We start from the raw sequence: 13,306 nt of genomic DNA, 5'->3' as shown, positions 1-13,306 counted from the left end.
TTCCAATTTTTTTCACCCATATCAAGGCTCTTGCAGTACCCCTTATCATCCCTGTCTCAGCTGAAGACTTTGCCTCATATTTCAAAAATTCAAAAAAAAATTGAGAGTATGAGCTCCATCTTCTTTGTCAGATGATTTCTCCTTTTAGTTTTTTCCTTCAACTTTGTTCTCAGATGAAGAGATGCCACCTCTACTTACCAAAGCAAACTCCAGTTTATGCATTATATGCACTATTGAGAATATTCTCTCCCATCATCTCCATTGTATCACTAATTGTCACTATTTCCCTGCCCAATGACTGCTTTCCTTCTGTTTACAAATATACTCATCCCTTTCCCATCTTTAAAAATACCCTTGGGGTAATTAAATGGTATAGTGGAAAGAGCATCACTGAAGTCAGGAGGACCTTAGTTCAAATTCAGACTGACACTTAATACTTTCACTTAACCCCAACTGCCTAAGCAAAAAAAAAAAAATACTCTCATTAGTTCTGACCATTCCTTATAGTTACTGTCCTATATCCCTTCTCTCTTCCGTGGCTAAACTTGAGAATGCCCAATACAATTAATGCTTCTAGTTGCTCTCTTCTAAACTCTCTCCAGTCTGGTTTTTAATCTCATAATTCAACTGAAACTCTTCTCTACAGAATTATTAATAATCTCTTAATTGCCCAATCTAATAACTATTTCTCAGTCCTGCATTATTTTTGACCTCTTTATTAATTCTTTCTTGGTTTTTATTACACTGCTCTTTTCTAATTCTCCTCCTAATTACCTGTATAATTGCATCTTTTCAGTCAAACGGGTTGTGCCTATTAATTTTTTTTTTACTCCACAGCTCTCTCCTTAGCCCTCTTCTCTTCTGCTTTCTATTATTTTTCTTAGTGATCTCCTCAGTTCTTATGGTATCAATTATTTCTGCAGATGATTCAGACCTATTTATCCATCCATAACCTCTCTCCTGACTTATACTACTGCAATTCTAATTGGATGTCCTGTGGACATCTTAACTCAGTATATCCAAAAGTAAACTCAAATTGCTTTTTCTGCCATGCCCTTCCTTCTTCCTATTTTTCTTATCATTGTTGTGAGTACCATTATTTTCATTTTCATGGAGTCATTCTTGACTCTTCACTTTTACTCATTTCAGTTATCTAATCTGTTGCAAAATTCTATTGCTTCTACCTCAGTATTATTCCTTGAATACTTTCCCTTCTTTCCATTATACAGTCAACAGCTGGTGAAAGTCACCATCACCTCACCTCTGTATTGTTGCAAGGGCCTTCTGACCAGTATACCTGCCTCAAATCTCTCCACTCCAATGTGACTTTTTTATTGTTGCTGAGTTATTGCTGAATATATATACATATATATGTGTATATATATGTATAGATAGATAGATAGGTATCTATCTATCTATATATAAATATATAGATAGATACAAATATACATATATATATTATGTAGCACTAAATCTGAAAATTTGCATATATGCTTCTACAGTTCTGGATGAAAAATTAGCCTAGTTACTGAAAAGACATCAAAGCTTTGTACTTAACTCAGATTATTTCAACATGTTTTATTATCATTAGCATAACTAAACACCATGAAATTAAAAAAAAATCTTATTGAATCTACTTTCAAAATTTTAAATAGCATTGTAAACATTAAATGTATATACTTATTTTGATAATTTAAAACAATATTATTGATCTTTTGTTGCTGGCATTTGTTTTCCAGACCTGTTATTTCATTGGTGCCATGCTCCTTGGTGTGATAGCTCTTTTCTCTGCTGCAGATGGGCCATCCTTAATGTAGTGGAGAGTTGCCTGAGGCACTAAAAGTTCAAGAGACTTACCCTTGTAGTAGCAGAAGTGGGTTTCTAGTCTTCCTGATTCCAGGGTCAATTTTCAGTTCACTAATCCTAATTGCCTCTTTGATAATTTACATGGATAATTACTGTATTTACACATCTGTTTCTCCTCAACTGAGTGGGCTGATTTTTATATTAGTACAACAGTGACCTAAAGATTATTTTTTTAAACTATACCAATAAGTTGCTAGGCTTCTAGAAAGGATTTAAAATACTAGTTTGGTTTTTATATTGATGATTTTCTAAAATCAGGAGAAAAATTCAAAGATTTAATTTCATGGTATTTCCATTTTTGTCTGTATTCCAGAAATTAGCATTTACATCAGCTAAGATAATTTTCTCATATTCCTTTGAAAAGGTCTTAGGTAAGCTAATAACTGCATAATCATTTAATTAGCTTAATTTAAAAAATAGAATTTCAGTGTAGGGAGTATCTTAGACATCACTTAATTTAACCCCTTCATTTTATAAATGAGAGCTATAGAGAGAAAATTATTTGCCCAAAGTAATATCATCATTAGTACTAGAACTGAGAGTGTAAACCATGTCTCCCGACCTTTTAATTTAATACTCTTTCTACTTCTGCCAGTTTCCTTTTTAGACCATGTGCATCTTGTGAAGCCATTCTTGCATACTGATCTATTGTGTCTAAAATGAAAAATTAAACATCTGGAATATTGTTATATGGTAGTACTACCTCCTTTAAGAACCAAGCAGTTAATGATCCAAATATAAGCATATCGCTAGCTTCTCGGTCATGGTAAGGAATTCCTATATGGCATGCTTCCCAGAGGTCTCCTTTCCATCTGTCCAAATTCCAAGAAGAATATCCAATGTCAAACAACACCACATAAGGGCTCCCTTCTATGAGCCATCTTCCAAAATGAACCTGTTCATTATGCAAGTAAGAAAAAGTTGTGATTAGTGAATGAATATAACTTTAGCTGAGCAGAAAATTACTTTCCATGTTGAATAGAAAGTTGTACCAATCATTTTTTTACACTTAATTGAAATGTCTATTTGAAAAAAGACAACTTAATGAGTCTCTGCTAATTATCCATTCATCTATATTATCCAAGTTGTGCATTAAATTGGATAAATGTTCTATTCCCCCGATCATCCCAAAGCACATATTGCTCATATGTAGTTAGACCTATCTAGAATGACAATTTTTCTCCTGTGACTTATCTAAATCTTATTGTTTTTTCTAGATTCTTCTTAACACTCATCTCCTTTGTGGAATCTGTCAGAACCTTTCTCTCTTATTCCTCCCCCAACTTTCACATAACTGTCCCATACTCCTACAGGCCACAGTGGTCTCTTCTTTCTCTGAAGTCCTAAAGTACATTGTCTTTAAAGGCATTTCACATTTGCTTCTTTGTATAAAAATGATAAAAGGAAATATTTGTCTTAGATCCTTAGCTAGGCTGCCTAGAATGCTTTGTACCAAGGAAATGTTTGTTCTTGTTATTTATGATGATATGCTTATAAGTCAATGAAGAGCATGAAGAAAAATCTCAAGAGTATAGAATGGTTCTTTTAACCATTCAGACTTTAATTATTATACATCATATTTTTTTAAATGAGCAATACTGTCTTTCCCAAAGGACTATTCTGCAACTTAAGTATACTAGAATTTTTAGAAATGATAAAATACAGAAATTGAATCTCAGTTCAGTCTTCTATCTACTGCAACTTCATTGTGGACAGGTCAAAAACAGTAGCTCATTAATATGACCAACTAGATTTTGATAGGTGTTCTGACCAGACTTTCTCAAGACCTTTCACATTTCATATTGTAACAAAATAAGACACTCATAGATCATTTAACAGATAACAAAAGGGCATTTACTTAGCCATAGCAGGAGAAAAATATGCAATAATGATAGCGTAGAGGTGCCAAGGTGATTCTGCTAAGCTGAGCTCTCAGGCCTGAGTTGTTCATGGCCTTTCACCAGCCAAAAACTTGGAGTTCCTTGTGGTTGTTTTGTACTTAAGTAATCAGATATAATATGAATAGTCTGAGAACCTAATTCCCTAAACCAGTTAAATCTGAAGAATAGTCTCAATAACTTTTAGAGGAAAGTTAGTCTAACTTACATAGTGATAGGGGTTTGTTTATTGCTCCTTCTGTAGTAGTAACTTTACTCACTTCCTTAAAATTTGTTTTTACTAAATTATCTTTACTGATCTAATACTGAATATATGAAAGAGCTGTTCTATTGGGACTTTGTGTGCTCCAACTGACCTCAAAATAACACTAAATCAGGTGGATATTTTCATTGTTTTTTGGGTTTTTTTGGGTTTTTTTTAGTGTTTAAGGGAAGCACAGTACCTGACATCCATGCAAATTCATTGCATCCATTGCTTTTTTAATTGCTTGGTTTGGAGGCTCACACTCTTCCACTTGGGTCTTCATGTTGTGCTCAAAGTATGGACCAATCAGACAATAATTTTCTCCCCATTCATCTGCAGTTGTTTTTGCCTTAGTCTGGATTACAGTATAGATGCCACCAACTGTTTAAAATGTTTTTAATGGTTTCATTAATTTTAAGTTTAACATTTCATTATTTTTAAGCCAAATGAACTTATTTGCTGGTTAACATTTAGGATTCAATGAGACTAATCTCTTTAAACTAGATCTCTTATCAAGAGGATCCATTCTTTGTCTAATTTGCTATAAGAAAAATACTTTTCAATGATTTCTACTTTACCTTTTCTTTACCCTATCCCCATGAACCTGACAAATTATTAAGAAAGAGTTTCTTTGTAGTTGAAAAAAGAAAGTATGATAAGCAACCTTTACAACAAATACTCTCAGAGGCATTTGTGATGACTCTCACCTCTATAATGCCCATTATGATTGACAGAAAAGGCTGGAGTTAAGGAAAACATTCACCATAAGAATGGTACTAATTTCCCCTGAATTATAAGGCCATTTTTTCCAGCTGACTTACAAAACAAAATATAGAACCCTATGATTTGATTCATCTATATAGGTGATGTTTTAATGGGATTATCCTGATCTTCCTAATTAGTAAATGGTAATAATATTTCAAAATAGCTAAATGTCTTTATTTCCCCAAAATAACCTGTAGTGTGGTTGAAAGCCTGAAAAGCTTGTTGTTGGTCACATAATCATAATAAAGGAAGGAATTTGTCTGAACAGTAACTTGGGAAGACCAGGGAAGTTTAGGTTGAGAAATTTGTCCTAGGGTTGGAGATCATCCAATCTGGCTCTGTTAAATTCCAGAGGGTCCCTATTGCCTTGGGAACTAAAATGCCCTGTGTAGCATTTAAAAATCATTCACAATCTTACTCTTTCCTTACATCCCAGTTGGTTGTTTTTTTTTTTCATTTTATTTTATAAACTCAAAATTAATTTTTGTAAGACCACAACTTTCATCATGCCTAGAATGTATATCTTGTTTGCACATATTTGTTATTCTGTCTCATCAATTAGCGTGAGAGCTTCTTGAGGATAGGAGTTGTACTTTTGCTTTTCTTTGTATCCCCATACTTAGCGCTGTGCCAGGCACATAATACACGCATAAAAGTGTTTCCGAAATGACTTCACTGATTGATAGCGCTAAATCTGTATGTATTTCTATGGAGGGATACAGTTGGCAGCCTGGATAATTGTGGAGGTGGCATAGGGGGATAGTGAGGGAGTTTATGGACTCATTGCTGATGCCAAAGGTTCCAGCTTTTTCTTTTGGTTCCAGCTGGCAGAGCCACTTCCTTGTTCCCCACCTCCCTGAGCTCTTGCCCAATGCCAACAATATTTCCCTCCCCTTCCACTCCCAGCACACACACACAGGGCATGGGCCTGGGATTAATGTACTCTAGACATTGACTGTGAAAACATGAACTTTGGGCAGAAAGTGTTTAAGCACCTCTAAGTTAGAATTTGCATGGTGTTGTGGAAGAAAAGCCAAGATTTAGACTCAGAAGAGACCAATTCCTATCTTTCATTATTTGTATGACATGCATCAAGTCATTCCATCTCTGTGAGCCTCAATTTACTCTTCTTTAAAACTGAGAAAATAATATTTGCATTATTTACACCATCAGGTTTCAAGGAAGTCATTTTAAAATCCTATAAGGCTAACACAGTCCTAAGTTAACATGTTTGTTTGTTTTGTTTTGTTTTTGTTGTTGTTGTTTGTTTTTTTTTTAAATTATTGTCCACACTTGTGAAATCCTCCTGTACCATGATCATTAGCATCATTCTTAAAGAGTTGCCTCTGATACCAACATTTTAAGTAACATTCTTATGTGTCAAAGGCAGGACTTCAATCATCATATCTTCCTGACTTTCTATCCATGATACCATACTTCTTTTTTTTCCCCCCCTCTGAGGCTGGGGTTAAGTGACTTGTCCACAGTCACACAGCTAGGAAGTGTTAAGTGTCTGAGACCAGATTTGAACTCGGGTCCTCCTGAATTCAGGGCTGGTACTCTATCCACTGCGCCACCTAGCTACCCCTATACCATACTTCTTTCAAAACATAATGCAAAGATTTGTAGTTTTCTCCAACTCTATGTCATCCATAGATCCATATTCCCATGAATTAGAGAATTACAATTCATACTCTTAAAGGGATTTCACAGCACTTTCCATAAGTAGAACTTACTAATTTATAAATTTATGCTGATGAGAACCTAAATGGATTAATATTTATAAGCCTGTTTGAGATGAAAATCCTAAACAGGTATTTATATCAGGTATAAATTGTCATTGGTTACCATCTTACCACAAAATCGTGGTACTTAGACTTGAAGGGACCATAGAAATCATGTACTTTGTTATTCTCACCCATGAAGAAACCTTCAAATTATTCAGATTCTGATTGCCATTTACCTATCAAAGATTTAGAATAGTCTCCAAGCTTTTGTGGCTTGGAGAATGCACAACTCAACTTCACATTCTTGAAATATGATCGAGTTAAAATCTTGTTGTTAATATTGTTGCCAATATCCTCTACTTGCCTTTTTATAGAATTTCCTAAGGAAACTAACAATTTAATAATTGTTTATGATATATCTGTAGAACAAAATCATTATAAATTGTGAATCCTATTTTTGGAAGCCAAAAAGAAACTGGTATCAGTGATTATTAATAGATCACTCCTTTATCACACCTATTTTCTTTTTGTTTGTTTTAATACTCTTCATGTAATCAGATCAATGAGAAGAGAATTATTATTTCTTTATATTAATGTAAGTATCAACATTTTCCCTTTTAGAACAGAATGAATGGGAATTTAGCTACCACATAATAGAATTTGGAACTGTTCCAAATTAGTTCCTAAGTGTTCAATACTCCTTAAATTTAATTATCTACTTAAATTATTATCGCCTACCAAAATAACTACATTTACTACAAAATGTCAAAGTTCTTTGGAATCTTTTATTGATAGCCCACCAATAAATTTATTCTTATTGTGATAATTTCTAATCTTTTCCCACCAAAAGTAACTAGTTTAAAATTTTATATATAAGTACTACAAACCTTTATTGGTCACTTCCCAGGCAACTTCAAACAACAGCAGATCCTCTATTGGAAGTTCTTGCACATCCCACATAGGCAGCCCACTCAGGGAGGTCACAGACAGTGATCTTCCTCGCAACATTTTCCTTTACACCAAGTTCAATAAAATATTAAAATCCTCAGATTCTCAGAGAGGTTGATACACTCAGAAATGTGTGCACAGGCTGCTTGCTGCTAGACACCACGTTGAGATTGTTTGCCTTAGAGAAGTAAATTCAGAATTAAATCTCATGAGCTTTTTCAAAAGCTCCAGGCAAATGCTCCTCTTTGCCCTCTGGGTAACCTATGGGAGATCTAGTCTGAACAAATATTGTCCCCACATTTCTCTAAGCCACCTAAAGTAAACATAAGGGAAACCCATGAACATAGGACTCATAGTAAGCACCTTCCTGCTCAGTGGACCCTAATAGGTTCATCCTCTGATGAGAGTTCTGCCTTTTTTGGCCAAGCTACCTGCCTTTACAAAATATCAAAGTGAAACCAAAAGAATACTGTTATAATTTTGTTAACAAACAGAAAGGCACTTTATGAAAACATATTTGCAAAATGAAACAGAACAAGCTGTAACTAATGGATTGGCTGTACTGAAGTGATGTTCTTACAAATATTTTCCAGACAGCAAAATGCATGAAGACATATTCAAGATAAAGAGTGACTAGCTTTCCTCCCCACAGCACCTTCTCACAACTCACTGCTTTGATTATCCTCAACACCAAAGTTCTGTTGATAGGTGAATGAAGACATAAAGAGATCTGAATGTTTTTGCCACCACCCAGCTGAATTGCCCCAAACCTGTTTGGTTCCAGTCTTTTCTTCTGGCATGGTTAAGTAGAGAGAAACCCCAGGGATATGAGTTTTTAGCACTTCTCAGGGTGTTTTTGTTTTGCTTCCCGGTTTTGAAAATCCACTCTTCCTTTTCCTCTGTCTCTATCAGCTTGCCAGATTTACATTCTTCCTAATTCTTAAGACTTCCCCCACTGCAGAATACTTTATTTTGTTTCATCTTTATCTTTTTTTCTTCTTCTTTTTTTTTTTTTCCTTTAGCCAGCAGTAAGCCTAATGCTGGTTCTGGCAGTTTATATGTTTCTTAGTGATGGGGTACAGCTTCCTGGGAAATGCAGCAATAAGGAAGTCTCCTAATCTTAGAGTGTTTCTGTTCTAACAATCTGTCAGTGATTTTAAAGTCTTCTGGCATTAGAATCAGTGATTCTGAGATACCTCAACCTTCGAGTGCTATTGTTCTAACAATCTGTCTGTCAACAATTCTAAAGTCTTTTGGCCTTAGAATAGTCCTACAAACATTACTGATTGTCAGACAGATAATCTGTTGATCAGTGATAACCAAGTTTCTGAGACAATAGTAAACAGATCATCCCCTCAAATTTATCTATAAGCCACAAAATTAGCAAATAAGTGACATAAAGCTCTGATCTAACTTTGTCCAATAAATCTATCTTTTTTCTCTTGCTTTCTTGCTAAATTCTTTTGAAATTTAGCCCGCTTCAATTGGCATAACAATTATAATAAACTTTGCCCCTTGACTTGGAGATGGGTTCAAGCCTGCAAATTCTTTTGAGACATCTCATGACATTGGTCTGCAACCCCAATCTTTTAGCATCTCCTTTTAAACCTCAACACTACTATGTGGGAATCCTCAGTAAGTTTTACATGCTTTCTGTTCCTCAGAGACATAAGACCTTTAAACCATCAGCTCTTCTTCCCTCCAAGGATAGCCCACACCAAGAAGTCTGCAAATTTGTGCATCTAAAGGATTGAAACTTCCCTTGTCATATTAAAGCAGGTGCTGGTAACATGGTCTTACATAATGGTGTTGGCCTTTTACAGATGTAGATACATAGATTAAATTATGCATATAGTCTTTGTTCCTGACACAGAATCCAGTAAGTAAATAAACATACACAGTAGCTCTAAGTAATAAACATATAAAATATTTTTCTAATAATGCTGTGAGCTCAAATCTTTCTGAGACTTTCTGAGAAAATATTGAAGGTGTTTTAGCTTAGGAGTCCTAGGTATTGTGTGACTTGAGCTCTCCTCTAAACAATAGACCAAAAGAATAGAACAATTTAGTTCCTTGGAATGTACACTTATTACAGAGTGTACTACAGAATTACACTTGTAGAAGAAGTGGTCAACAGATCACAGATGAGCACAATGTTCACAGGATCCTAGAACTAGTGCCAATGGACCCTAGAGGCCGTCTAGTTCAAATCCTTCATTTTGCAGGCTCAAAGTCACATGAGTAATAAATATCAGGAATACGATTTGAAGTAGGTCTTTCAACTGCACAACCAATCCTTTTTTCATTGTACCAACATAGGAGGAATAGTGGACCTTTATCTCCTAGCCCATAGAATGTGCTATTGTTTCTAGGTGGAAAGAGAATCTTAGCTTATCTTTAGTCCTGGCTGTCTTATCACTGGCAGGGATGTGATCTCTTGTGATCTTGTGCTCACAGCTAACCTTCATTAAACAGGGTGAGTGAACTTAGCCATGGGCCCTAATTACAAGGAGAAGCTCTTTTGCCTCCACTCCTCTACCCTTTAACTTTCAGCCTATGATCAGTACCCCTCTCTTTTTCTCCTTCTGCTCTATGCAGCAAGAGGAAGGGGAAGCTATAGGAATGTTACTTTTCTTCACCAAGATATATATATATATATGTATATATATATATATATATATATATATATAAAAAAACCCTAGAACAAAAACAAAAACAAAACTGAATCATTATTTTCATTGTTGAGTTCTAAAAGAAATCAAAGCCATTAATTGAGGAATAAAGTATGATGCCACCTTGGGAGATATCCCATGAGTACAGAGCAAAAAGGATTTCCCAACTTTCTCAAGACGCATACAAAAACTTCTTATACCTTCAGGAGGAGGCATCAAGGAAGGAAAGAGCAAGACTTGGTCATGAGTCCCCAGTGAACCTTGGCAATTCAGAAGAGGAAAGTCACTTCATTGTAGTTAGTTACTGTCATGAAAAACAATGGAAAGGAGCAAGAACATTAGAAACTGAGATGCAGCTTAAGCCAGGTTCTTTACAAAGTAAAATTTCTGATTGGGGGCAATTAGGGTATGGTTTTACTCAACCCAAGCAAAAGTAAATATCTTAAAAGTAAGAATAAAAGGACATTACTGAAATTGAAATTACAAAGATCATTTAAAGAAGTAGCAATTGATATATATTTGGCATTGGAACTTTTGTCATATTAACAATTTCTGTCTCCTGTTTAGGCAACTTAGCTGGTTGTTGTTGTTGTTTTGTTTTTTTTTTTAACTGAAATATTTTTGTCATTTTTATATAATGAATTGTACTTATCTGAGAGTCCAAAGATGTTTTGTATCTATGCTTTAAATTTAACTAAGTTTATAATTATTTTTTATACTGTAAATGTCTGCCAGCTGGTACCTGACTCAAGAGAATTCATATTTAGACAAAACACCTGGAGATAATGGCAACTTTCCTCTTGCTGACTTCCAACATTTTCAATTTAATCTTTCAAAGATATATCCCTTTTCAATATTAAGACTAAAAGGACCTAGTATAAAAGTAATATTATTTTTTAAAAATTAATTTTATAATTATAGCATTTTTTGACAGTACACATGCATAGGTAATTTTTTACATTATCCCTTGTACTCCCTTTTGTTCCGAATTTTTCCCTTCCTTCTCTCCACTTCCTCCTCTAGATGGCAGGCAGTTCCCATACATATTAAATTATGTTATTGTATATCCTAGGTACAATATATATGTGCAGAACCGAATTTTGTTGTTGTTGTTGTTGTTGCAAAGGAAGAATTGGATTTGGAAGGTAAAAAAACCTGGGGAGAAAACAAAAAATGTTAACAGTTTACACTCATTTCCCAGTATTCCTTTTCTGGGTGTAGCTGATTCTGTCCATCATTGATCAATTGGAATTGGGTTAGCTCTTCTCTATGTTGAAGATATCCACTTCCATCAGAATACATCCTCATACAGTATCATTGTTGAAGTGTATAATGATCCCCTAGTTCTGCTCATTTCACTTAGCATCAGTTGATGTAAGTCTCTCCAAGCCTCTCTGTATTCATCCTGCTGGTCATTTCTTACAGAACAATAATATTCCATAATATTCATATATCATAATTTACCCAACCATTCTCCAATTGATGGGCATTCGTTCATTTTCCAGTTTCTAGCCACGACAAAAAGGGCTGCCACAAACATTTTGACAATACATTTCCCTTTCCCTTCTTTAGTATTTCCTTGGGATATAAGCCCAGTAGTAGCACTGCTGGATCAAAGGGTATGCACAGTTTGATAACTTTTTGGGCATAATTCCAGATTGCTCTCCAGAATGGTTGGATTCTTTCACAACTCCACCAATAATGCATCAGTGTCTCAGTTTTCCCACATCCCCCTCCAACATTCATCATTATTTGTTCCTGTCATCTTAGCCAATCTGACAGGTGTGTAGTGGTATCTCAGAGTTATCTTAATTTGCATTTCTCTGATCAATAGTGATTTGGAACACTCTTTCATATGAGTGGAAATAGTTTCAATTTCATCATCTGAAAATTGTCTGTTCATATCCTTTGACCATTTATCAATTGGAGAATGGCTTGATTTCTTATAAATTAGAGTTAATTCTCTATATATTTTGGAGATGAGGCCTTTATCAGAACCTTTAACTGTAAAAATGTTTTTCCAATTTGTTACTTCCCTTCTAATCTTGTTTGCATTTGTTTGCATAAAAGCTTTTTAATTTGATGTAATCAAAAATTTTCTATTTTGTGATCAATAATGATCTCTAGTTCTCCTTAGTCACAAATTCCTTCCTCCCCCACAAGTCTGAGAGGTAAACTATCCTATGTTCCTCTAATTTATTTATGATCTCATTCTTTATGCCTAAAAAAGTAATATTATTAACAATAATCAGTAGCTACTATCCAAAAAATCCTTGACCCCATATTCATCATAAAATTAATAGCAACTGCTAATTTTTTTTTTTTTGGCAGCGCCAAATATATGAAAACAAAGAAGATGCTTACTGATGAGAGAATGATTAAGCAAATTCTGGTACATATTTGTGATGGAATATTGCTTCATTATAAAAATGACAATAAATATAGGAGATAAGAAGGCATGAACTCATGGGTGAATAGAGAAGTTAGCAGAAACTTGAACATGATATCCAAATTGTGGCTACAACAATGTAAATGGAAAGGATGACAATGAAACAATCAAAATTTAGTGCAAAGAAATTACAGTGGCCTACCTTGGTCCTTGAATAAGAAATATGAAAAGACACTTTACCCCACTTCTTTGAAGAAGTGGAGAACTATGGGTGTGGAATATAAAATCAGACTTTTCTAATATTTTTTTCTGAACTTTTCTTTTTCCTTTTTTTTTTTTAATTGTTCATTATAAGGGATAGCTGGAGATAAAGACAGGAGGGAGGGATACATTAAGAAATGTGGGTGATATAAATACAAAAGATTAATTCTAGTGCCTTCCCCTGTCTACATTGTATATAAACAGTCATTTACATGTTGTATCTCTCATTGGAATGGGAGGTCAGGGACCTTGCTTTTACTTTTCTTTATATTTAAAGAGCTTAGCATAGTAACTTGCTCATAGTAAACACTTAATAAAATGATTGTTAATTAATCACCATGAACTGGATGAAATATTATTTTATAGGAGGGGAAGCATGCAAGGAATTGAGAGACATATGGAAAGATATATATGAACTGATAAAGAGTTAAATGAACAGAACAAATAAAAGAATATATAAAATAATTATAACAGCAGAAATGAAAAGATCAAGAAAAAGAAGTTTAACTTGTAGAAAAACTTTTTAACTTAGCCAT

The 13,306-nt window shown here is 34.4% G+C and overlaps 1 protein-coding gene across 1 annotated transcript in view; it reads right to left on the bottom strand.

Moving 5' to 3' along the window:
- The window catches only part of GYS2 (glycogen synthase 2), a 57,949-nt gene extending 49,640 nt beyond the window's left edge, over positions 1 to 8,309 (bottom strand). Inside the window, exons 1-4 of the mRNA XM_074268862.1 lie at positions 8,219 to 8,309; positions 7,388 to 7,626; positions 4,208 to 4,389; positions 2,570 to 2,761 (exon numbers count right to left, since the gene is read on the bottom strand). Coding sequence (XP_074124963.1) covers positions 2,570 to 2,761; positions 4,208 to 4,389; positions 7,388 to 7,508 — 495 coding nt within the window. The 5' untranslated portion in view covers positions 7,509 to 7,626; positions 8,219 to 8,309. The remainder of the gene's footprint in view (positions 1 to 2,569; positions 2,762 to 4,207; positions 4,390 to 7,387; positions 7,627 to 8,218) is intronic.
- Between the last annotated feature and the right edge of the window lie 4,997 nt (positions 8,310 to 13,306).

This window comes from Sminthopsis crassicaudata, chromosome 5 (genome assembly GCF_048593235.1).
Source record: "Sminthopsis crassicaudata isolate SCR6 chromosome 5, ASM4859323v1, whole genome shotgun sequence".
NCBI classification, from domain to species: Eukaryota; Metazoa; Chordata; class Mammalia; order Dasyuromorphia; family Dasyuridae; genus Sminthopsis; species Sminthopsis crassicaudata.
The sequence above is the reverse complement of the archived record's forward strand: the minus strand, read 5'-3'. Positions and strand labels throughout refer to the sequence as shown.